This window comes from Microchirus variegatus (assembly GCF_963457635.1).
Source record: "Microchirus variegatus genome assembly, chromosome: 6".
Classification (NCBI taxonomy): domain Eukaryota; kingdom Metazoa; phylum Chordata; class Actinopteri; order Pleuronectiformes; family Soleidae; genus Microchirus; species Microchirus variegatus.
The window spans coordinates 13,622,587-13,649,492 of record NC_139807.1 but is presented as its reverse complement, the minus strand read 5'-3'; the positions used below and the strand labels follow the sequence as shown (position 1 = coordinate 13,649,492).

Genomic DNA, 26,906 nt, shown 5'->3' with positions numbered 1-26,906 from the left:
CCATAATAAATCAGGTGAGTTTTTCATGATTTGTCTTAATGAGCAGTAAACAGCGAAAACCTTAAATATCAGAAGATGTGAAGGGGAGAATAAACATCATCATTGTAATTTGGAGGCTTTAAAGGTTGACGTTATACTCTACACACCGGGAGAAAGTGTGCTCATTGACAACGCACAAGTGACACCGTTACTAACGACCTGTGAGTTCAACACCAAGGACAACAGAGGATAAAACCCACTGAAACTGAAATTCATCTGTATGTTTTGAAAAGGTTCAGAGTACGAGGTGAACACACATCTCTTTGCATTTGTGTACATGCTGTGATGCAAACATTGGGAGGCACTTGTGTTGTCTCCCACGGGCAAAATGGAAACAAACAATTAGCTCTATTGGCCATGCAGTCATTTGTTTTTGCTGTGTTTCCATCCATTCATCCCAGTTTTCTTCTGAAGTCATGTTCCAAATATAGAATATCTGGTTCAGGTGAATCCAGCACACATGAATATATGAGCTGTGTCTCCCCCTACATGAAATATATGGAACCACTCTGGTATTGCACATGTATATCTAAAGAAATTACAGTTTAAATGGTACAAACTGAATTAGAGGACACAAAGTCTTGTGTCTGCGTTAACTTAACTCTACTTAAGACATAATATCCACTGGTTGAAGCGAAGAAAGGCAGCACACGACAATGGCAGTTTGCAAAATTCCACAGGCACTTAAACTTTAATAAATATTAAACATCAAGTTCTTTTCCATATGTACATATATTGTACAGAAAGATCCTTTTGCAGTTGCTGCAAGTTAGAGACGAACCAGTAAAGAAACTTTTATAAAGAAATATACTGACCCTCGAAGCTTCTATGTGGATACAGTTGATACAAACAGGCTTAGTTTACTTCTTTGTACATACATACATAAACACATGAACACATGACGGCCACCATGTTTGGCAAAACTGACAAAATATAGAATCGAAATCCAGAGAGCACCAGGTTTTTTTAGGTTACCTCAGCAAACAGGCGTGGGAGATGAAAGACGGACAAACTGCTTTGAAAAGGCAACACAATCCAAGGAGTGGAACCTTCCACAATGCAGTTAAACCAAGGGTGAATTCCAATTCCTTGCTTAACCCTCAATCTTAACCCTCAATCTCAAAAATGTGCGCTCCCTCTAGTGCAAGTGCTGTCCCTATTCTCAGAAAAATTAAGTTGAGGGACAAGTTTAAGGGCTGTATCGCCCTCAATATTGAGATTTTCCGAGACCACCCTTTGGAGCAAGGGCTACCCAGAATGCATTGCGTGTTTTCACATAACAAAGATGGCGCCGAAAGCAGGGAAACGAGTACGCTACAAAACAAGTATTTTCTTTGTTAATAGAGATATAAAAATGATGAAAACCATTGTATTATCTTAGTTTAGGCCCATTTTATGGATTACTGACGTCATTTTTGCGTAACATTTATTTTATTTTTATCTTTTGTCAATAGCCGGCCGGTGCGGACAAGCGATCGTTTGCTATCGTTTACTTTTCAGTAAGCCGTGGTGTGTGGTAACTGTCAGCTGAATATGTCTGTGGTTGTGGTATTTGTATGTATCTTATAACTAACTGACAACCTAATAACTTGACTTACAAACGAATCGTAATAAATAATCGTGACGTAAATGTGTTCTTCTTCTTCTTCTTTTTTGGAGTTGACAGACTGGACGCAGCTTTCGCGTTATTCTGCCCCCTACAGTCTGAAGACGTATCTGCATTTAAGGGGTGTCCCATTTCTAAGTGACAAAATAACCCTCAACACTTTTGAGGGCCTGTTAAGATAAAGGGTTGAGCTCGAGGGTTAAGATTGAGGGTTAAGATAGGAATTGGAATTGGCCCCAAAATTCAAGTAAAGTTCTGATTGTTTTCCATTACCGTACTGACGCCAGGCCTCTAAAAGCTTCAGTTTGCAGAGTGTGTGTGCGTTTACTATTCGGAATACTGGCCACTTATTTGCATTTTGTGCTACAGTAGCTGTTCTTAGGGAACCATTCATATGGGTTTGCTGCAGTTCTGGGCTTTAATATAGAATAAAGTATCAGATGGAGATTTGAAATCTAGGTTGTAGATTTTGCACCAGTCCTGATAATGCCATTTCACAAACTGCATTATATCTGATCTAAATCACCCATGGAGTGAAGCCTCAAACAAGAGTCGACAGGAAGCTCACAGGAATAAAAGCTTGGCTTAGTAAAGTGCTGGTCAAAAATGGAGGTTTCATCTCTCATGTTCTCTCATCATTGTGTTTAAACAAATGCATTAGTCTGTGCTCTAAAGGACTTTTTTTTCCAACAGTTCAAACATTTGATCATGGGATTCTCTCTTTGCAGCAGGTCTAATAGTCATGAATGTGATCTGACAGTTTGTTTTTGTAGGAAAGGCCTGATAAAGGCCATTCACAGAGGGGGTTTGGGAACAATGCTTACAACGTCCCGTAAAGAAAAAGTTAATCTCTATAAGAGAAGAGAAATGAGAAGCCTCGGTCCATCATGCAGCGTGGCCTCTCTTCATCCGAAGGAGAAAGTTTCGCTTTTCCTCCAGAAGCTCCTGAATGCGTTTGTTCTTGGTTCTCTCTCGGAGGTTGATCCGGCGCTTTGGGATCAGGTTGCTCTGAGAGATATCGCTGTCTGCAATGATCCTGTTGATCAAAATGTCGATGGAGTTATTGTCGTTGTTGTCCTCGGCTCTTCCCAGAGGTCCTGGAGCAGAGCTTGCGGTGGCCGCGATGTCTGGTTTTGCTGTTGACTGTGAGGCGACGGGGTCTGGGGTTGTCGTGGCGACACTCACGGGGATGTACTCGGACAGGTCAAGCCAGGGCGAGGAGGCGAAATCTGCCATGTCCTCACCGGTGATGGTCGGGATCACCATGGTGAGGCCGTCATCCAGCAAGATAGTGTCGCTGACCGCTGCCCCGTTACTGTAAGAAACCGTGATGTCATCACCACTGAGGATGGTCCCACTGGTGACTGTGACGTCACCAGAGGACGACATGGTCCCACTGGCCATCATAACCTCAGACTTCATGGTACCAGTGGATGTTAGGAGACCATCAAATACGGCGGGTGTCACGGCCTCAGTGATGTTACTGAACCAGAGTGGAGTTTGATCTGTAGCTGCTGTGCTGTTACTGATGAACGTGACATTGACTCTGGAACTGGGAAAAGGCGATGGATTAAACACAGTCGTGCTGGAGGATATCGTAGAAGTAAAGTACTCCGTTGACGGCGCTCGACTTGAATACGGAGAGGGAGCTGGGGTGTACTGAGAAATTTCTTTGAGCGTTTTCTTTTTTGAATTTGGCTTTTTTACTTTGTCCTTATTCAGATTGACCTTGGTTTCTAAGGCCTTTTTGGGCCCTTGTTTTGGGTTATTTTTGTTGATTGGAGGCTTTGTCACTTTTGTCTTAGGCTGAATGGCTTTTTTGGGAGTTGACTTTTCTAGATTTATCTTTTTCGAGGTCTTTTTGGGTGCAGCGTTTGTTGTAGTAGTCTTTTTTGGGGAAGTACTTGATGGAGGAGTCTTTTTGGGAGTAGTTTTTGATGTAGTAGTCTTTTTTGGGGAAGTACTTGATGGAGGATTCTTTTTGAGAGTAGTTTTTTCTGAAGCAGTCTTTTTTGGAGAGGTATTTGATGGATTCTTTTTGGGAGTAGGTTTTTCTGGAGGAGTCTTTTTTGGGGAAGTACTTGCTGGAGGTTTCTTTTTGGGTGTAGTGTTTGATGTAGAAGTCTTTTTTGGGGAAGTACTTGATGGAGGATTCGTTCTGGGTGTAGCTTTTTCTGAAAGAATCTTTTTTGGAGAAGTATTTGATGGAGGATTCTTTTTGGGAGTTGTTTTTACTGGTGTGATCTTTTTTGGTGTAGAGGTTTTCTTCTTTGGATTGATCTTTGCTGGCACATCTTTTCTTGTAGTATTTTTCGGTGCAGTATTCTTTTTCGGGTTGATCTTTGGTGGAATCACCTTTTTGGAGGTTTTCTTTGGAGGAATATTCTTCTTAGGCTTGGATTTTATCGGGGCGTCTGTTTTTGAGCTAAATTCTGTTGGATTTGAGTTAGTTGAAGTGGTTGCGAAATCTGTGGTAGTTATCAAAGCAGATGTTGTTAGACTATAGTACTCTGTAGTGCTCTCCAACTGTGTATCTGCGCTTTCATCCATGTCAGGACCAGGCAGAGGCTGTGGACGAGCAGTACTGGGAGAGGTGGTAGAAACCGAGGCGGTTGTTGCGGAAAAGGTGACGGATGATAGACGGCTTGTGATCATGTCTGTGGTTATGAATGAGGCTGGAGTAGAATGAGGAAGAGGAGAGCTGAAGGCAGGAGGATGGGTGATGGTCCAGGGGCTGGTGGTGGAGGATGAAATGGTGGAGATGACAGGCGTAGTGGGTTGAATGGTGGTGAAAGCAGAGCTGACGGTGCCAGTGGGTGGAGGAGCTCTAATGATGGGGTGGACAGTGGTGACATGGACAGATCTGGAGGTGGGGTTTGGTGGAGGAGGCTCTGTGAGGGTGAAATTGCTGCAGGACTTGCAGCACATGCGTTGATAGTCCGGCAGAGAGCAGTGGCGCTTCAGCGACTCCATACGACAGAACATGGAGCGGTCTCCATGACAACGCTGGCCTGTAAAGGAGAGAACAGAGAGCTGAGACTGGGCGTAGCCAGTGGTAGACACTGTAGAGGTGTGTGATTATTAGATCTAGTATGAAACAACAAGCATTATATAGAGTCTGAAGCTGGATCATTAGCAGAGGATGCAGACAGGAAGAAGAGGAAAAACCTGAAGAACAGTCATAAGATTAGTCGAGAGCAACTGAAACAGAAAAAGAAGGGTTGCTAGTCTGGTGTTGCAAATATATCTGTCCTTCAGGTCTGACTTTTACATCGACAACATCGCTTCTCGACTACTTTTGACTTTTGCCCATAGTTGTTTCAGTTAAATTTTCAACCTCTACCATCACCACTGATGTTCTACCATGCCAGTAAACAGCCATGTTCTCCAGGCAATATTTGACCCCTCAACAAATAATCAAGCAATAAATCTGGCCAGTGTCTAGTGAGAGAAAGATGGCACTTTTTAAAACATTTTTATTGATACAACTTTGCTGTTGAGAATGACAGGAACTGAAACAATGAGATGTACGCCCCCCCCGCATAATATATATAGATATATTCTTTTCTTAAGAAAAATAATTCAACTGTATCGAAAGTTACAAGTTCACAGTCACTTTGGTAAAACACTTCATTACTTGGAAATCAACCAGTCAATCTGTTTATCGATAGGAAAAAGAAACAAAACAAAACAAACAAACCAAAACATGAAGTACATAAATGACATTTGCTGTTTAAATAAAATACATAATTTCCATGTTGATGTAAAAACTGGAATGGCACATTAAGTGTCATATGAAACATTTACAAAACATTAATAAAATTTCCCTGATAAATCAAAGTGCATATAGACGCAGTGCACGTAGTCCATCTGAATGTTTCTTCAACGTTTGCCAAACGTTAGCCAGCCCCACGCAGCAGGCCAGTGAAGCCACAAAACAGTTACCCATAGTATAGAATATTATAGAAGAAGATAACAGTCATGAACATTATTAAATACAGTCAACACCAATGTTATATACAGTATCGCACTGCTAGGTCTGGCTTGGTCTCATACAGTCCAACTCCAGCAGAAGGAAACCTTGGATAGCTCGCTACATAGTCACAACAGAAATATGTGATCACAATACAATGACAAGTCTGAAGTGTTTTTTTTCGTTTTTTTTTTCTAGATGCCATGTGTGTCCATACCCTTGGCCCTTTGTAAACCCTTTCCAGTAGTCGGACATTGGTCCAACATCACCTTGGTAGGTTTGATGGTTGGCGGGTGTGAGTTTGTTAAGTTGGTTTGAAGCTGCCTCTATTCCGAGTGAAACTTTGAATGAGTAAAGCCATCTCTTTCACAGATAAATGCCATTACATTCAATCCAAGATAAGGCATTTGTTCATGTGATTAATGTTCATCAAACTAAAATGAGATCATCGGACGCTCTCAAATCAAAGTTTATGAGGTATTTCTGTATCTGATTGCGATGTGTAAAAGCCCAAATGATGAAGCACCCTTACACACTTACACACACACACACACACACACACACACAAAAATACTCTTTCTTTTTTCTTTTTTTTTAACGGACAAAGACGGCGTGTTCTCATCACTCACACATTGATTTACTTACTCATCGGAGATTGCACATGAATGATCTGCTTCCATCAACATACACAGACAAACAGATGCACACACACACACTCATACACACACACACACACACAGGAGTGATGGGTGCAAATGCGCATGACAAATACATGATCCTATCCTTAAAGAAAACAAGAAGCGACAGTAAACCACTGATCCATCTGAGATAATGGAGAGGCAACTAACTGACCAAGTCCTGCATAATATAGGTCTAACTCCTTCCTCCCGGAACACTTTACCTTTATTAAATATTCATCTGTATTCATGTAAAATCAATAAAAAAATACACATAACAGTCAAGGATCTAAGCGATCAATAGCAGTCCAAAGGTTTTAGGCAAATAAGCTACAGCTTATTCATGGTAAAACATTATTAATATTATTGTTACTCATATAGATTTAGATTTATAGGTATATATAAATACAAATATATCTATAGATGTATTTGTTTAAAGTCTGCAAGCACAAATAAGCTGCATTTATTGAACTTTAGTATAACAGTCAAAGAGAGGATGGCTGATGGTGAGGTGAAATGGGAAGCAACCTCAAGCGGTCAGACTACCCTGTTTTTTTTTTGTGTGTTTTTTTTTTCTTTTTCGTTTTTTTAAATTAGCCTTTACTTCAAGATTCTTCAAGTCCCATCCCACCAAAATCAAAATGTTGTTTACCTATGTCACTTCCTGTCCCTGTGCTGAGTTCCTGTCAATCTGAGAATGGAACGTAGAATGAGAAACCGTTCTCATCCAATGGAACCAGGATGTCAGATGAGCACTTTAGCAAAGATGTCCTCATTGTGACAAGATCACATTCACAATAAAGCTTTCATATTTTTTTTTTTTTATATATATAACTTTTTTTTTTATCTCTATATGTATATTTATATACCTTTGATTTATTTTCACACCTGTTCCTCCCTGCAATGACAGTGCGCTGTAAAAAGAAAAAAAGCGCAGCTGCATCTCAGGAGTACGGTAACCCATGACAACACGCGGCTAGTTTGCGCAAACACGGCTGCCAAATGTGGAGGGGGGGGGGGTCCCCTCACACACAAATGGCTCTTTGACACGTCAGACGGTGTCACAGAAAAACCTGTTCACTTTGTCACTTTGAATCCTTTTAACATCTAGTATTTTGTTGATCTTTTGAGTTTTCAACTGGCCAGCGGTTACAACACAATGCTCCACAAAGGAGAGAAAGAGAGAGAGAGTGTGTGTGTGTGTGAGAGAGAGAGCGAGAGTGACAGAGCAAGAGAGAACCAACCAGCACACACAGGAGCCAGAGACCTCCCCTCAGTCAGAGCTGTCTCAGACAGAGAGAGAGAGAGAGCGAGAGAGAGACAACACCCCCCCCCCCCCCCCCAACCACAAGAGAAGCAAAAGCTTTGCCGCTCGCTCACGGGCGTGGGCACAGGCACGGGGCGTGGGGGAGGGCGGGTCAGGGGGCCAGCCGGGGCCAACCCTGCAGAGACAGGAGGACAGAGATAGGCAGGGCCCAGCAGAGGACAGACATGCAGCTGCAGCTGCTGCTGTGGAGGCCAGACTGGGAACTATAGAGGGAGGTTTTACGTAAGGAGGTCTTGGGGAAGTTGGTGTTGGGGCGAGACAGCCACTGGATCAGGATGTTGCCGTTCTTGTTGAGGTCCGATGAGCCCTCTGTAGAGAAACAAGGAAAGAGAGGGTAGAAGTTCTTAAAGTGAGACGGGAACTATTTTTTACTGGTTAACATGTTCTTTTGGTGGGTAAATTGGAGGCTTTGAACAGACAATCTGTCCAGGGTGTACCCCACCTTTCACCCTATGTCAGCTGAGACTGGCACAGCACATGCCCCTTATGTGGAGGATAAAGCGGTAGAAGACGAATGGATGGATGCTTTTTTTCATTTGATAACCTATTGATCACCTATCCCTTCTTCTTTTGGTGCTGATTCAAACACATTATGCAGTATCACATACAGTATATCCAAACACACAAACAATTCATATCACTCTGGTCCTATTTACAAACCCAAAAATTCTAGTCTGGATACACCTGCCATTCATAGTACCCGCAATGTGGAGAGGTTTAAAAACACTATTGGCTCTGTTTAAGTCAGGATGGACAGAAACAGAGAGCTTTGATAAGTGCATGCACTTTACCGCACCCACTTCCACATCTTCTCTATCATCTGAGAACAAAAGACTGACAAGAAATCATGGTTCTTTCTATTCAACATAGTTTTTTCTCTTTGTTAATTCTACTTCCTGAGACTAAGATGTATAGAGGAGAAAATCACCTTTTCTCTTTTTTAGGTTTGTTAGCATGGATATTCATATATTAGCATATTTCTCCAGAAACAGAGCTAAAACGAATAAAATCTGATAAAAATGTAGTATTATGGAGGCAGTAGTCATGGCTGTGACATTCAACCAAACACAAATCAAGATGTTCACACTTGAACACTTAAACTTCACTTACAGCCTTACATTTCTAGTATCCGTGCATTTCTGTACAATTAAATAAAGTAGTGCGACTACTTCCACATAGTAAGATGTGTCATGTGTGGGTGGAGGTTCATCTGCACTCACTGGGACATGGATCGAAGCGACAGACTCTGATGGTGTCTGGCTTACTGTCCAGACAGAGTCCGATGGTGTTGTCCCTGGTGTGGCACAGAGCCTGTCTCTGCTGGGTCCCGTTGCCACACGTAACCGAGCACTGAAAATGAAGAAGATTCACACAAATCTCCTGGTCAATGTGGATACTGTGGTTTACTGCAAGTAGAAAGAGGGGGGAGATCAAATGATCTGTTTCACAGATGCTTTTCAAACCTGCCAAGGATACAATTCTGAGGAAATCATGAGATATTTAAAACACTGAATATTGGACAAAAAACCGCCACAAGTTGGGCTTGAATACAAAAAGAAAATATCACCACAGCCGTTTCCAAGAAAAAACTCAGTTCCCCACCTGTGACCACGGGCCGACTCTCCACTGGGTGGGACACAGATGTCGGTTGCAGGACCTGCGAGACTCGGGCCGGTCGTCGTTGCAGTGTTTGTTGTGGATGGGGCGGGTGGAGTTGTCGTCTGAAGGCTGGACGCAGCTGACCGAGCGGATCTGCAAGCCCGTCTTTCCACATGGTTTGCTGCAGTTCTGCCACTCCCCTGTCACCCAGCTGCAGAACATCACAGAGGAGAGACAGGTCGAGGGCTAACGTCAAGCTAAAGAAGGCCACCATTGACTGTATCACACTGTTTTCAAATTCCTCTGCTGTCTTTTAGAAATGGAAATGCGTACATGGGCGGAGGGCAGGGCTTCTGGTTGCAGTCTCTGGTGTCTCCTCTCGGCTTCATGTTGGACTTGTTACAGAAGCTCTTGTGGACCATCTTGCTGTCAACTTTCCTTCTGCAACCATATCGCAGGTACTGCTTCCCTACAACATGGCGGAGAAAGAAACGTTCAACAAATGAAATCACACAAACATGAACGTATAAGCATTCAACCGGCGCTTACTGTACCTCCACCACAGAGTTTGGAGCAGTAGGACCATCTTTTTGGGGCCCACTCGTAGGCACTGTCTTCTACCAGCATGTTGTTCTGAATGGGAGAGTCACTGTCCATGTTCATCATGTACTTGTAGGACAAATTTACGTCCTCGTCTCCATGCAATTTCATCTGTCAACGGAGAGATCATCATGTAAACGACTTCTTTTACATTTATGAGTGTAAGTGAGATGACAACATCTTCATGTATTTACCATGATAAGAATCCCATGTCTGAGAGGGCCAGTTGTCTGAAGGGTCTCTTTGTCGTTGTCGTTCTCATATTCCCACTCCACGCCCTTCTCGACGACCGAGTGGGATTCTGGGTATTCATTTTCACCGTTTAAAAATAACAGTCCTGATGCCACATTCTTCACGGCTGCAAACGTGTGACAAATATACGTGGAGGTTTGCATAATTTATCTTTCAACAACACACAGAGTCAAGAGTGTCGACGCTCACATATGTTGTCGTGTAAAGTGTCCCTGCATACCTAAAATGTGTGAAGTTGCTTTCAGCTCCTGGATCAGCAGGTGTCTCGCTCCTCTTGGGATTTCAAGCATTTTGAGGAAACCTGAAATGAAATACACATGTGGTGTGTGATTCCATCATCATCAAAGGTTCATTTTACAGTTTCCTGACAAAGAGCCTCAGCTCAACCACTTAAGGAGTCCTTCTCATTTCAACAAGCATGGCAGCCTACAGTAGCTGTGATTTTCACAAAGATTGATCATCTTCTTCAATACATGTAATCTGAGTACGGGCAGTGCTTGACTCACATGGAAACACTTACATTTGAACTTAAGTGGGGGTTGGACATTGTTTTGATATGTCCTCTAGAGGGCGACGTTTAGCTAAACATGAGTAAACAGGACCCTGCTTGTTGACAACGAGCACAGCGTTTACCTGGTGCTTACCAGCACAATTAACAGTTGCCTCACAGATAAACCATGTCCAGTCTGTAGTCGATGAAGACGAGAGGTGTTGTAACAGTTTGTGTGTGTGTGTGTGTGTGTGTGTGTGTGTGTACCTTGTTTCTTGGCTGTACGTGTGATAGTGTCTTTGAAGGTTTTGCAGCTGGAGTTGTCACCACCACACACGCCGCACTTGTCCTCCTGCTTTGAGGAGCCCACCACGTTGTCACAGCCCACTTTCTGTTCGCGAGGAAAACGGACGGATTAAAACTATACAGTACAAATCTCTCATACGGTACACGCACACACACACACACTTCTTCGCGTCACTCACCTCACACTCTCCACGCACACACACACTGTACGGGTCCTTGTACGAGCAGCGTGTGCCGTCCAAGACGTCCCTCTCCATGAAGACCACATCTTGAGTGTCCTTGGATCGGCAGTGCAGGTGGCAGCGTTTGTTAGCTGGAAAACAAAGAGAAACAGATTAAAAATCATAATTTTACTATGTTCTGAATGAACTCTCTACGAGTCTCCTCCTTTGTCTTATTGTGTTCGTCTGTGTGAGTCATACTATGACTACATGAGGCTCTAGAGACACAAATCTGGCAGTCCATCCCAGTGAGAAAGAATACTTCTACTTCATCACGTTTACTACAGATGGACATCATTCAGAGACCTTGTTTTATAGCAGTTTTGTTATTTGTTAATAAACAGGCGACGGAGACAGAGGTGCCACTGGAGCAATATAATGTTGAAAAACGCCATTTCTGTCAGGCTAAAAGTGAGAATGCAAAAACACATTCCATTACTCTCCTTATCCTTTAAGCAAAATAGGTCTCGGCTAATTTGCAGGTATTTTAATGCTATGGAACATATCTGATTTGGGACAGGTCATCTGATCTCATCTGGGTGAAAAAAAAACCCACAGTGGACAATTTCATGGTTGAACAAAGGGAGACGGTTGAATATCTTTAACTAGTTAGTCGAACAGCAGCACAAATATTCGGAAATAGAATCAAAAACAGTGCTAAACAAATGCTCCCATTTCACACAGGGTCTAAGTAGACACTCTTCTCACTCTTCCTGAACTCAGGAGATGACAGACCACAAATGGAATTCAATTTCACCTCCCTGTTCACTTTTTTTCTCTCTCACACACACCGGCGTACACATCTGTGCTCTCTCTCTTTTTTTCGCTCCCTCTCACACACACACACACACACACACACACACACACACACACACACACACACACACACACACACACACACACACACACACACACACACACACACACACACACACAGACGTAAGTAATCCGGGACTGAGGAAGTCTTGCTGAGAAATATGGCATTTAGCAGTGATAAGAACAAAGAAAAACAATTTAGAGAGGCCCCTCTTAACCGAGTGTGTGTAGCCTGACCTCTGTTTAGATATGGAGACAGCTGCACACTTTCCTCTATGGCTGCCCTTTAGCTGGATGATAAATGAACACATGTCAGGAAGACAGTGACACCTCCACTTAGAGACAAGGTAGGTCTGACAACCATGCACCCACACACACACACACACACACCCACACACACACACACGCAGAGGGTAAGATCTGAGACCAGCTGCATTTGGCTGAAATATTTGGAAACACACACAAATAAATGCCTGTTGGGTTGGTTCATTCATTCATTCATTTGTTCATTCATTCATCGTCCACCACTTTATCCTCCACAGGAGTTTTGCAGGCCTGTTTGGTTCAGGTCAAGCTAAATGTTATCCCTTTGGTAATCTGATAGTTTATCATCTGTTAGCAGCTACATGGAGTAAAAGGTGGAGGAAGGGGGTTGGGGGGGGGGGGGGTGTTGAGGTTCAAATTACATCAGCAAATGGGTGGACAAGAAAGGAGAAGACACCAAGTTCAAAGATTGTTTTCAAAGAGGATTTTCAAAGACGTGGTGTGTTTTTATGGGAGGGCGTGGACATACCTCACAGCTGCACTCAGGCTCAGCAGGACAGCCAGATGTTAATGACCATAAGTGAACACAGCCTATATATATAAAAACCTCTAAAACCAAAACACATTGAAGAATTATGTGTTTGCTTTGCCTCTCTCTCTTTTTTTTATAGTTTTTATTCATACAAATGCTCCAGTGTATGATCTATTGTGGTTCGTCATTCACAGGTCAGTTGTGTCTGTTTTGACAGCATCGCTCTATACCCTGCATTTCTTCACCGTACCTCGCCCTGTTCCATATGTGGGTGCATACTCACAGTCAGGGTGTTCATAAGGCAGCCAGTGGTGCTCGTTGCTGTGGAGTTCAAAGCGAGGGTCTGCAGCGTGGCATTGTTCCTCTCGCAGGTCGCTGTAGAGATCCTCACATTCATTGGAGTTGCATATCTGAAACTGGTAAGTCGCCCCTATACAGGTACGGCCCCCGTTGGCTGGTCTGTGAAAGTGGCAGAGCGGGCGACACACCCAACGCGTTTACACGTGTCTAAAATTGTGTTTTAATCCAATTATTCATTTAAAAAAGAAAAATTACACACATTTAACAGGAAAATGAACTGTGAAATATCAATATCAAGAGTTTACTACGGCGTATTAGGGCCAAGTATGAGGAAAGATTAAATACAGACCCGGGGGAGCTGGGTAATATTTAGAGAAAAAAGATGCAGATTTTTTAGATTAAAAGTGCCAAGTCTATGAGAAAATAAAGTCGCTGATTTATGAGATTAAAAGTGGCAAATCTTCGAGAAAATAAAATTACAGATTTATGAGATTAAAAGTGGCAAATCTACGGAAAAATAAAGTTGCACATTTATGAGATTAAAAGTAGGAAATCTACAAGAAAAAAATGCAAATTTATGAGAAAAAAAGTTGGAAAAATAGGCCAGTATTTTGTTTTTAAAGGCACTATGTCATCACAGACACTGCATTCCGTGTACCAAGGATATCGCTGGTTACAAAAACAAAATACAATTTTTCCGATGTTTTTTCTGATAAATCTGTTACTTTTTTTTCCTCTTTCAATCTCATAAATCTGCAACTATATTTTGCAGCCCAGTTAGGGAAGAAACATAATATAATCTCATACCTTGGATTGTCACAGTCACGTGTGCGAAACTGTACTCCTCCCCCACAGGTGCGGGAGCACTGGCCGAACTCACTCCAAGAACCCCAGTTTCCATCTTGCTTTATGATGTCGGGGGTCAACCAGATGCAGTGACCTTTAAAGCAGTGCTGCAAAAAGGTCAAGAACAAATGACAGATGTTGTTTCAGGGGGTCATCAAATGATCCGACACGCTGTATGTTACGCCCTGCTCAGACCTGATATTAACATCTGTCCTCAGGGAACAGTTTGCTAAGTACTGTCCACACCTTGCATTAAAATCCTCCTGTGACCACATGAGGTCGGACCTGGCCTCCCTCACCACGCCCTTTACTCAAACACACACTAATGTCTTGACTGTTTGAGAGAAGGTGAAATAAGTGTCCTCTATCCACGTCTGTACCAAATGTGGTTTCTGTGATCTGTGTACAGACCTGTACTTAGCACAATCTGCCCGTGATCAGATCATTAAGATGGATATTAATATGAGGTCTAAACGGGTTATTAAAGTACAGTGTGAACATGCATTAATACCTTCCCGTTTCCACACGTGGTGCCATCAATGGGTGGTCCTTTCTTGGTCTTGCAGAAGAAGGGATTGTCTGGGTGGCTACACCACAGCTGCTTACATGGGTCAAATGTGCGATACTGTGGGTAAAATAAGAGAGACTCTTGGTTAAAATCAAAAGCCTAAACACAAACAATACACACACACACAGCATCAACCATCATGAAGTAGCTGGAATGAAAACAGGAAACAAAAGAAAGATATCAGGAAACAAAAAGAGAAATCACAACAATAACCACAACTGTGTTGTACGCCACAACAAGAACACTGACCCGCAACTGTGTCACTGCATTGAACACTACGCTCCAGTGAGAAACACACACTTATTCATGCAAACTAAACCAAAGGATGGACGAGAGAGACAAGAACTCTCAGAATGAGACAGCCGTGATTTAAACAGGTCACAAGGGAGGGCAGAGGGCAGAGGGCAAACGGCCAAAAAAAGAGGTTCTCAGCGACCTCTGAAATGCCCCTAGACACAGATCAAGTTCCAAATTCTCCTCCTTGTCTTATATGAACCATTGATGAGGATACCGCCATAGTAACTTACAGTCCAGTGTATGAGGGGCCATGCCCTCCTCTCTCTTTTTCACAATTTTCCCTGCACGCCAAGACCCTGGGGAACCTTTGCAGGTCAGAGGGTGAGTCGCAGTCAATGGCTCGACTGCGGTAGGTAATCACAGATGACATCAGACTGGAGGATCCTAAAAGCTTGAGTTGAAACATGGAAAAACAGCCTCTGTTCTGGCTCTTTCTCCTTGGATGGGAAATATTTCCAACGTTTTCCACTCGTTTATAGTCAAGAGTGTGCCAATATAATGAGGCTTTTCCTGCCAGTGCTGCAGTGATTTAACACAGATTTGCAGGAAAAGAGTATATGGTAGAGCTCAACTGCTGAACTGCACCAAGGCCACTGAACCAGTGAAGTCGTGGAGTCAATGTGTTTTCAGGGATTTTAGCCATAAGCCTTTTTTTTTTATCTTGAAATGTGAGCATTTTAGAATCCTGCAGACAGACGTCCAAAAAAATGACGATGGGTAGAACAAAGAAACAAAGTACAGTAAAAGAAAAGTAAAGGAGCAACATTACAAACAATTACAACTTCAGAGGACAAATTAAATTAAAATCTGAGAAAACAAACGACGGGCCACATGTCTTCCAGAAAGTGGTGTCACCTTACCTGCGTTCCTGACTGGCCCGCCTTTTGTAGCTGAGGGGGAATGGGTTTGACAAGAGAATAGAGGGTAATCTAGCAATGTGAGCAAAGCCTCGGAACAAGCCCTTTGTCAATCAAAGCAACAGCTTCCCAACAGCGTGCCACAATGGCTTCACAGTCATAGAGCGGGTGAGGGTGACAGGTGACGGGTGGGAGGTCAAGAGGCCTGGAGAGACGCTGCAGCTGAGTGAAGCGTGTCTACTGTGTGATGTCGCGTTAAGGAAAAAAAATATTGTTTGTGTCTGGTTCACGTCAAGGCACTGTGGTGTCAAGCTAAGTGTGATGTTAAAGGTGCATTATGTAATAAATCTAAAGCAACTGGCCATAAAATCCTCCTAATATGTCACAGAGACTCAGGAATAATGTTGATAACTGAACTCACCACCAACAACAGTACAGCCAAAATATTTGCAGACTGCAAATCATGTTTATGTTTTGACATCATGTTTTGGCATGTGACGCCACCTAATCATTGCAGTCAGTAGAGTCTCAGCTGCCGAGCAACCACGGGTTGCCAGTTACATCAGAGAATGAAAACTAAAAGACCTCGGTATTTTGAATTTGAATGTAGTAACCGTTTTTGGCCACATTCTTACATATGGCACCTTTAAAGTAGATATTATACCTAATTAACATAAATAACAGAAAAAAAAAAAAGGGTTGCCAGTGCCCGGGAGAGGAAAGCAGAGGACATCAGATGAATGTGAATAGCTGTGTATGTGTGACTCTCATGACAGTGAATATCATAGATGGATGTCAGGGCTGGGTTCAGTTACTATAGGAAGCTCTAAAAGTATCTATCCTACACATTTCAACAAAGACTGCTGCTCTTTCATCGGAAACACCAGCTGCCTACCTTTGACAAGTCACACCATCTCATTGAAATACTAATAATTAAAAAAAGGCTGCTCCTCACAGATGTTGTCTTCAGTGTGTCATGGAAAGTGTTCATAGAACCTAGCTGTGTCAGTAAAGTCAGACTATGGGGGATCTCTTACCGCGGTGCACATCGTGTAGCCCACGCCGAAGTCAAAGCGGCACTGTTCGTTCATGGAGTAGTGCAGACCAGGGAGCTGAGGCAACGATGGCCAGTTGTGGTCAAAGGGGTCGTCACGGAGACAGTCATAGGAGCTACAAGAGCAGACGCAAGAAATGTGATCAGATGTTACTTTCATTTACCTTTTCCAGGTGCTTGTTTCATTAGAAAATTAGAAATGGAACTAGTACTACAGTCTAGTAGAATCTAATTTAGTTACCACACCTCATTTTAAAATGAGCCCATATTTGTGAGGCCACTTGTTATTGAAGTGGGAGATATGCAAGCTCAGATAAGATAAGATGCTCTTTTAGTGAGAAGAACTTCAGAAAGGAAAGCTATCACAGTGAATTTGTGGGTGAGCGACAGCTCTAGAGGTGACACGCTGATTTTTGCTGTGCTGCCAAACCAACTGTATCTATAAAGCACTTTAAAGACGACAAAGCTGAATAAAAAATAGTGAAGGCCAACACCTCAAACATCTAAAATCAAAGAGAAAAATGTGTTTCAAGAGAGGACTTAAAACCAGGAAGTGAGTCAGCCTGCCTGATGTGCAAAGGCAACTCATTCCACAGTTTCAGAGCAGCGACTGAAAATGTGCAGTCACCTCTGAGTTTCCTCTTAGCGTTAGGGTCGAATAAGCAGGTCGGACAGATACTGTAGAGCAAAACCATGAAGACATTTAAAAACAAATAACTTCATTTGAAAATCAACCCTTGCCAGGGTCCAAGTTGATGTTCAGCAAATGCAGGAAAAAAAAACACATGGACTCTCATATGACAGTTCTGTCTCTGTCAGATCTGATCTAGGATGACATAACTGAAGAGAAAATCATGGAAATGGAAAATCAGATTGAATCAAATACTCATATCGGTGTGGGTTTATATGTAAATGTGAGTCTCACTGAAGGTAGCGTCCCAGCTCTTGCATGCTACATCTAGACCAGTGAAAGCGGTGGAAGGCAGCTTGCACCAGCGGAGCCATGATGCTGCCCATGTGCACCTCGTCTCCACAGCGGTTCCCCTGGCCATCGTGCTCCATCCCCAGCCTGGACGGAGAGAGGGAGGGAGGGAGGGACATGGAGAGAGAGATGAGATGAATCAGTGGAGACAGATTGAGAATGTGTGGGAGGAGAAGTAAGAACACAGCACAAAGGAGCGAGGCAGCAGCAGTTCTCTCATCAGACACTGGTCGAGGTGACCAATGGACCGAAACTGTAATAAATCAATACAGACTTGAACTAACTACTCTGTTGTCTTTTGCTGCATCACGTAAGGGAAGCTTAAAGACATTATAATGGCAGAGCACTTACACATGTCCAGTCTCGTGTGCCACCACAAAGGCAGAGGAGAAACCGTCCTCGTGGTTCAAAGTGCAGCTTCTCACGGGATGGCACATGCCTGTCACTGGGGCATAACCTAGATAACCAGGAAGAGAGGCGTTAAACAACTACAAACATGTTGTTCCATTGTACAGAAAGCTTTAGGAAGCACAAGAAACAGTCAGAAACATTGATCACGTCTGGAGGCAATGTGAGATCATGGAAATTGTTGTCTTGTGTGGTTGTCAGTTGTTGGTATTTGCACTTTAAGGGGAGAGCATAGGCGGCAAAGAGCAATGAGTAGTCTTGATCATTTAATGACAAAAACACATGAATAAATACAAAATCACAATGGTTTACGGAATATTTCCTTCTCCACTGTGATGTTTTATGGAGTTTTGCCCCCAGAAGTGATAGCAGAGAAAGGAAAAGCTGATTAAAAGCTCATTAAAAAAGTCACCGAAAATTAAATGAGTCGATTACCTTGAAGAGAAATAGGGCTCTCTATGATTTCAAAAAGTGTTGGAAACACATTGGCTATTGTAAGTACACGACTTAACAAAATATACAACATTAGAATGGATGCTTATACATATTTTAATGCAGAAATGTTGCATATATATAAATGAACTAATTTGCCTGGCTTGTTGTTTGGATGGATGGATGAATGGATGGATAGATAACCCTAACCCTAGATAGATAGATAGATTAGACATTTCTTTAGTGTGTTAGTCAAAAGAGCTCAATGATGAGTGAGCTTTAAGTAAACTTACTGTACAACCTACACTACACTAAACATGAGACATCTTATTAAATACACGTTTCTTTCTTTGTTGGGTAAACCCTTGGATCCTAACCCTAAACCGTAGCCCTCCACTCCCACACATGCCAATCTCCAACTCCCTGTGTGCTTGTCTGTCCTGTACTGCCATTAATTGTGGAGCTGTGGCTGGCCCTGCACTGTCTATTGATTTCCTGCTGCTGAAGGCTGAGCCCAAGGGCAGCTGAAGGGCTTCTGGATAGCTCGGCCACTGCCCTCAGAGGCCTCTCCCCTGAGCCTGCCTGTTAGTCTGCACTCTGCTGCACAGCAAACCACCAACAACCAAACCCACAGTGTGCAGTGAAACTGTATGAGGAAATGGAATATTGGAGTTTTCATGTGTGTCCTCACAAGTTTTATGTCCTTATCACGTTTTTTTTTTTCATCATGCCACTCGGACACACACATGTATGAACACCTTATTGGACGTATGGCCTTTATTACCCTGCATTCCCGTGGGGCCAAATTCCTGACGAGTGAGGAAGATGGCATGGTCATGATACTCAGCATCTCCTGTGTCCTGCTTCTGCTGCAGGAAGGCCCAGCGACACACATTTTCCAGACTCTGAGATGGGTTCCCCAGTTCAATCAGACTCATGGACTGGAAAGAAAGTAACACACACACACACACATAAACATAGACACACACACACACACAGAGTGTAAGCACTGGGTAAAATTAGGGAACTATACCTGCTTATATAATTTCTGATACAACCCTGTAGAGGGCAGTGTCACAGTGTTTTATAGTATACTGTCAGCAAGCAACTGCTGAGGTGTGCAAACACACACACAAACACTCTCGCACAGCATTCTTACCCTAACCATAACAATCATAACTAAATGCCTAACCGAGGCATGTCTAAGGTCCAGCCTGCGGGCCAATCACGGCCGTCGGTCAGTTTTTGTACGAACAGCAGCTTCAGTTTTATAATGTATTATTTATGGCCCGAGACGGAGTCAAACAGAATGAAAAACATGTCATTCCCATTAGTTCATCTAGTAAGGAGTCTCACTTTGAAACCTCGAGTCGAGATTTGGTTACATTGCCATTAAAAAATTATAATCGTGACAATGAAAATACAATTATTTTTAAAAAAGTGTATTTATATGTAACTTTAAGTGTTTTAGAAAAAAAAAAAAAAAGGTCTAAAGGGACCATCAGCCCCCGGAATTCTTCACATTATCAAATCTGGTCCTCATTAAGAAAAAAGTTTGGACGTCCCTGGCCTAACCCTAACCCACCCCTAGAATAAACCTAATTCTAACCCTAACTCTAACGCCAGAGAAGGTCCAATAGAGTGCATGAAAAATACATGAACACACACATGCACACTGGTTTCCATCCCTTCAGAGGACATTACATTACAATTTCCTGGAGACTCTAACCCAAAACATAATTACTACTGGCTTAATCCTAACCCTGTTATTTACATTATTTTTTTTGTCCTCATAAGGAAGTCAAGTCCCCACAATGTGAGTGTGTAAACAGATTTAACGTCCCCACAACATAAGGAATCCTGTCATCTCTTTTATTTAAATAGTGAACATTAAAACTGAAAACTGAGCTAATTCATTAACTACCAATAAATCGATGACAGAAATGTACTTATGATAAACATCTACACAAACACTAGCATTTTTCGCATTCACCTTCACCTTCCGTAGCTTTTTTCCCCTCATTAGGCCGTGCACTCTCCTCACTCCTCAACATGGTCCGCAGTACACCGTACTTTGTTCCGTCTCTCTCCTCCACTGCTTCCTTTTTGCCTCATTTCCTACTTTTCCCTGGCTGTTTGCACAGTTCACAGCTGAATCAAACACCACGGTGTGTGAAGAGAGTGAGAGCACTGCAGCAAAGACATATGGCCTTACCTCTGCACATATGACGGCTCGTGAAGTCTGAGTCGCAGGATGCACTGTGCACTACACACATGTTCATTAAGTGCTTGAGTGCATTTGGTGTATGGTCATGATTTTTCTGATATTTGTAAGGATGAGTATCGTGTGAACATGTTAGTGTGTGTGTGTTTGTGTGTGTGTGTATGGGTGCGCCCGCATTCAGGGTCACACAGGCAATCTGCAGGCTGTCTGGGTGCAGCTCTGTTGCCACGGTAATTGGGGATGATGGACAGCCAGAGCTTTAGCTGAAGCTGCATAGGGGCTGGTCCAGAATGACCAATGTAGGTGTGTGTGTGTGTGTGTGTGTGTGTGTGTGTGTGTGTGTGTGTGTGTGTGTGTGTGTGTGTGTGTGTGTGTGTGTGTGTGTGTGTGTGTGTGTGTGTGCTCCACTGGGACTGCAGACATGCAGAGAGGAGAGGAAGAGATAAGGCTACATCATAAGTGTATCACAAAGCTCCTCTCCAGCAATAAAATCATTTGTACCTTCCTGTGGGGTAATCCCTGCCCTCCTCCTTTCCTCCCATCTCTGGCTTTATCTGTTTTTCCTCTTCTCTCACTCTTTCTCTTCCTCTCCTCAGCTCAGACGAGCAGATTATGTTACAGTGAAGAAGCGAATGATGCTACCCCCATCGTCCGGTCTCTCTGTTTATGAATGAGGGAGGGCCATCATTGATTGTTTATCTTCGCCTGGACTTCCCATGATTCTGTGCTGCAGCCTACTGGGAGGAAGGCTGATTGCATAACAGGCAGAGTTTCTGTGTGCTTTGGTGCTGAACTGTGAAGGCGTGCGACTTAAAAACACTCCCCTGAGATGCTGCATGCTTTTAGTTCCTCTTTTGCTCAGTCCACTGAAATAACAGGCTCCGGGCATCAGTGCGCGCTGATGAGTATGTGCACGTCTGTGTGTTTGTTTATGAGTGTGTGTGTGTGTGTGTGTGTGTGTACTACTTGGCTGTACTTTCTCGAGGTACTTAAAGTGATTGTAGCAAAATCCTCGTATCAAAGGCGGTGCCAACCGAGAGAGAGAGAAAGCCCACACTTTCCAAGAACTGCAGCTCAGGCCACTTCTTAGTAGAAACTGTGTCTTGTGATGTCTTACCTTGCCGTAGCCCAGCATGATAATCCGCACCAGCACCACGTTGATCTTTGCTCCTAAAGACTGGTCGTGGTAGATCTCGTTCACCTATGTCGCAGAGAAAAAACACGAGTGAAGACAAATATCAGCAGCGTGTAAAAGAATGAAGGTCAAGCTGTGATGAAGGTGAGCCATTAATTAGTAGACACTAATAATATATTGAATATTAATACTATTCACCAAAAACATTGCTTGTTTTGGGTAGTGATAACATCACAGCTCCCACACTCCTCCTTCACAACTTACTCTACTTTTCAACTCCCAACAGTTGATGTCTTTTCTGATATTATCCAAAAATCTAAATCCTCTACCTGCCAACTTGTCCCCATATGTTCCCTCTCATCACTTATAATGAACATCATTCATTCCTCTCTCATCTCTGTCCGCGTCCCTCCTGTTCTTAAAACTGCTGCTATCACTCCCACACTCAAGAAACACAGAGTGGAACTCAACATCTTGGACAACTTGTCGAATTTCCCCTTCGTTTCAAAAATACGTCAAAAATAATTCCCTGCGCCCGAACCCTATAGTGCAGATGTGTCTCCCATTGAAAGTACAGAGGTATAAAGTAGTGAAGACCAGTGAGCAGCAGCATGGGTTAATGCCAAGACAGAGTGCTGATGGAGAAGTATAGAGAAAACCAGAAGGAGGTACAGTGTGTCTTTGTGGATCTAGAGAAAGCTTATGATCAGGTGCAAAGAGAGGAACTGTGGTCTTGTATGAGGAAGTCAGGAGTGACAGAAGTATGTGAGGGTGGTGCAGGACATGTATGAGGACAGTGGTGAGGTGTGAACTTAGAGTGATGGATGGGTTCAAGGTGAAGGTGGGATTATACATCAGGGATCGGCTCTTGAGCCCCTTCGTGTTTGTAATGGTGATGGACAGGATGACAGATGAGGTCAGGCAGGAGTCTCCATGGACTGTGTAGTTTGCAGATGATATTGTAATATGTAGCGAGAGAAGGTGGACCTGGAGTGGTGGAGGTATGCACTGGAGAGAAGAGGAACGAAGGTCAGCAGGAGCAAGAAAGAATAGGAGGAGTAGAGGTAGAGAAAGGGGACAAGTTTAAATACTTGGGGTCAACCGTCCAAAGCAATGGACAGAGCACAAGGTGAAGAAGAGAGCACAGGCAGGGTGGAGTGGGTGGAGACGAGTGTCAGGGCTGATGTGTGACAGAAGGATAACAGTGGAAGTGAAGATCTACAAGACGGTAGTAAGACCTTCTATTTTCTTTGGGAGTGACCAGGACGCACAGGATTACAAATGAGCATATTCGAGGAACAGCTCAGGTTGAACGGTTTGTAGATATAGTGAGTGAGTCAACGACTATAATGGACAGAGGATGTTGAAAATGGAGCTGCTAGGCAGGAGGAAAAGAGGAAGCCCACAGAGAAGGTTCATGGATGTTGTGAAGGAGGACATGAGGACAGTTGGTGCAACAGAAGAGGACGCAAGGGACAGAGCACTGGAGGCAGATCATCGGCTGTGGCTTTTCCCAAGAAGCAGATTTTACTGCATTTGTCCTAACTATTCTGAAAATACTGTAGTAAAAATGAAGAGTTAGTAAGTAAAAGAAGGGTTTTACAATCATTTATCGGGTTTCTGAGATAAATGAATGTCAAAGAAATAGATATCTCTACAGCCTAGTTCACACAATTCTCTGATTCTGATAATCCAGTTGGGATTTGCAGCCCCTTGCCCTTATTTGGCACATGATTGTCAGTCAGTCATTGTAAACACTTAAAGACACAGCCCGTGGAGACTTATTGACGCTTTCACAATGTTTCACAAACACACACACACAAAATAGTCTCATTTACAGCATTCTGGAAAATGACTATGTCTGCGTCTATGTCACTTTCAACCAACCAAACCAATCAGAGATGAGTGTGTGGTGACAGGTAATACCATAACAAATACACAACAGCAGTTTATCAGAGAGAGAAAAAGAAGAAAAAGTAAAAACATCACACTAGATCTAAACACCTGACAAACATCACAGACAGCACTGCCACTACAAATGTTGTAGTCGTTGACCTGTGGACATGAAAGTGAGCTAAATTAAGCCTAGTTTTGTGTGGAGTGGGATGCAGAGTAGTAGAAACGCACTCAGCTGATCAGATCAGTGAATGCCTGTCTCTGTTATGACATTTAAAACTTATTTTCCATGGCTTTATGACTTGAACCCAACAGTACAACAAGTTGGCTGTTTTAATGAAGTGACTGATTGGTGCGTCTTGTTTGTGCGATCTATTCTATACCGATGAAGAAATGTAAAATATGTCACAAAGCTATAAAGAAAATCTATTTCTTGGTTGGTGCTGTGACTTTGCGGGGTCACTATCTTGAAGTGACCTGATGACAACAGTGCTGTATTCACTGGACAGATGTGGGAATTGATCTCCTCCTCTAACTCTCTCTAAATCCCAAAATAAGTATTATAGAAAATGTCAAACAATTCCTTTAAGAGAAAAGTTGGCCGATAGACGCTGGCAGGGTTTTCCCAATTAATTAGACAGGAAGGTGAGGAAAGTGCAAGGAACTCGGTTTCCCATTAACACACGTGGAGAAGACATGAAGGGAAGAGGATGCAAAGAAGGAAGGGAAGAGCGTAATGCAAGGAAACAAGGTCAAAGCAAGAGAGAGAGAGACACAAAGAAAGAGAGGGAGAAAGAGAGAGTTTGGGTAAATTGGCACGGGAGTTGAGGCCTGCTGTCCTCAGTGGCTGTGTGTGGTGCCTAATGAGGCAAAGGGATGTAAAAACAGACAGCCATAATGAGATGGCTGATGGACACAATGCAGAGAAAGAGACACATACTGTACACACACACACACACACACACACACACACACACACACACACACACACACACACACACACACACACACACACACACACACACACACACACACACACACACACACACACACACACACACACACACACACACACACACACACACACACACACACACACAGCACAGAGATGCAGGGATGAAGAACAGAACAGCAGACACATGCAGTGAGAGCAAGGTACGGAAAGAGTCGAGCAATGCTATGAATAGAGACGGAAAAGCCAGAGAGGAAGAGAAAGAGCACAGAGGAACAGGAGAGTGAGACGCTTTGAAGGCAACGAGGAAACAAAGGCAACAAGGAGACACAGAAAAGGAAATGAAAGTGGTGTTAAGTTGGAAATCCCAACAGCCTATTAGGATTAACTGAGTGATCTGTTAACCACTAAAGGCGGATTTCCACTGGACGTGTTACAGCAGCGGCGCGAGCCTTGGGAGCCGGCGGTATTCACGGAAGATCGCGAGATAATCTCGAACAGACGCAAGTTCGCGAGATCCCGCGATAGACTGTGTGTATAAAGGAAACAACAACAACACAGCTTCTTTTCATTCTCCGACGTGGAAGAACTGTTGATCTGGTTCCATAAATGATTTTGTTTCTCCACTTCAACAATCAGTCTCTCGTCGTACATTATGACTCTCCGAGACGCTCTGATTAATTGACTGTTGACCTGGCAGCACCGGTCGCGACGTAATGTTGATGTGAAGTTGTGACAGGCTATATGACCTGCGTATTGTGTTTTATTTTGACAGGGGGGCGGATGTGTTTTACTTTGAGTCTGTGTCGGACTTCCTGTCTGGTGCAATTTGCTCTGTTGAAATTTACGCGGTTAAGCAGCAGCAACGGCAAAAATAGAACTGCTACCTATCGAAAACGCTTTGGAAATGCTCTCATTGATTAGAATGGAAGCGATTTGCAACGGCTGTAACGCGTCCAGTGGAAATTCGGGGGTATCTGTATGAAATAAGAACAGGATAAAATGTGATGGTTCAATAACTTTACATTGTGTAGAGAGAGTCAAACCAATCCACATCTTATTATTTAAATGATGTGTAACCCCCACATTTGTGTAACCCCCACATTTTGATTTTACAATTGCCAGAATTCTGACTTACTGATGACAGCCAAATATCACTAAAACACTGGAAGTCTCAGAGAACTGACTGACTCTAACTGGAATGTTTTGATCCTCCACTTTAGGTCAGGGAAAGAATAGACTAATAGCTTGTATTATACTCGTGAGGCTTTGTGGACTAACACAACTGCGTGTTTGTGTGTTTTGGCATTGAACCTGAAATAAGTGAACATTTTAATGTCCTGGCTGACACAAGTATCCTTGGAGGCTTTCTATGAAAAATGTCAAAGCTGCAACTGAGTCAATTTCTCAACCTTGACAAACTACACACTAAGAAATCAAAGTACGAGACTGTACCTAAAAAGGTACAAATGCTTTGTTCTACATGATGAGTACAAAAAAAAACCTACATTCACAATGTTACTTGATAAAAACAAATAGGATAAATCATGAGCAAAATGTCAAAATTAAATAAAGTTGTATAGTTTGTTGCATTCAAATTTTAAATGTAAACACATCAAGTAAAATGACTTGTGACCACACCAACATGTACAGGGACAATAAACTGTTTAAATAAAGTGTGATTCTGGGCCTGGTCACTTTTAATTTCCTGATCATGGACTTCGTCGCCTGAAGTGACAGGATGAAAAGCAAACTCTGGGACAGGAGAGAACTTTCATTTCTGTGACCTTCAGTTCCATGTTTTGGATGCTCCTTTTCCCATATTAAAAAAGAGCGTGTTGCTAGGTAACCATCAAACAAAAGCAGAAGGTTCTGTTGTCTTGGGTGTTTAACTGTGTCTGAGACTATCTGTGTGTGTGTGTGTAGGAGAGAAAGAGAGACTGTGTGTGTGTTAAAGTTTTTATCTCGCCTGTCTGTCTCTCTACCTTCTGGTATTCCTGTCTCTCATTTATTAACATCTGTCTCACTCCATCGTTAACTTGGCAGGGTAAAGTATATGGGAGGACATGACACAATCATTCTCTCTGTGTGTATTTGTCACCTATTTAGGATGTAATCTGGCAGAACTAAGATTTGTATTGTGGTTATGATTAAGGTTAGAAATAACGCTATGTTTAGGATGTCAAAATGAATGGAAGTCACCAGTGTCCTCAGAAGAATAGCTATGCAAACCTGTGTGTGTGAGCGAGAGAA

At 42.9% G+C, this 26,906-nt stretch overlaps 1 protein-coding gene across 1 annotated transcript in view; it reads right to left on the bottom strand.

The window, feature by feature from the left end:
• Positions 1 to 618: 618 nt before the first annotated feature.
• Positions 619 to 26,906, bottom strand: part of LOC310929021 (A disintegrin and metalloproteinase with thrombospondin motifs 2-like) — a 121,915-nt gene continuing 95,627 nt past the window's right edge. The window contains exons 5-23 of the mRNA XM_083891717.1: positions 21,788 to 21,871; positions 19,231 to 19,387; positions 17,958 to 18,063; positions 17,550 to 17,693; positions 16,608 to 16,740; positions 15,574 to 15,603; positions 14,360 to 14,473; positions 13,810 to 13,955; positions 12,986 to 13,161; positions 11,049 to 11,182; positions 10,831 to 10,954; positions 10,294 to 10,374; positions 10,016 to 10,179; positions 9,776 to 9,932; positions 9,555 to 9,690; positions 9,225 to 9,432; positions 8,843 to 8,972; positions 7,845 to 7,931; positions 619 to 4,656 (exon numbers count right to left, since the gene is read on the bottom strand). Coding sequence (XP_083747843.1) covers positions 2,531 to 4,656; positions 7,845 to 7,931; positions 8,843 to 8,972; positions 9,225 to 9,432; positions 9,555 to 9,690; positions 9,776 to 9,932; positions 10,016 to 10,179; positions 10,294 to 10,374; positions 10,831 to 10,954; positions 11,049 to 11,182; positions 12,986 to 13,161; positions 13,810 to 13,955; positions 14,360 to 14,473; positions 15,574 to 15,603; positions 16,608 to 16,740; positions 17,550 to 17,693; positions 17,958 to 18,063; positions 19,231 to 19,387; positions 21,788 to 21,871 — 4,437 coding nt within the window. The 3' untranslated portion in view covers positions 619 to 2,530. The remainder of the gene's footprint in view (positions 4,657 to 7,844; positions 7,932 to 8,842; positions 8,973 to 9,224; positions 9,433 to 9,554; positions 9,691 to 9,775; positions 9,933 to 10,015; positions 10,180 to 10,293; positions 10,375 to 10,830; positions 10,955 to 11,048; positions 11,183 to 12,985; positions 13,162 to 13,809; positions 13,956 to 14,359; positions 14,474 to 15,573; positions 15,604 to 16,607; positions 16,741 to 17,549; positions 17,694 to 17,957; positions 18,064 to 19,230; positions 19,388 to 21,787; positions 21,872 to 26,906) is intronic.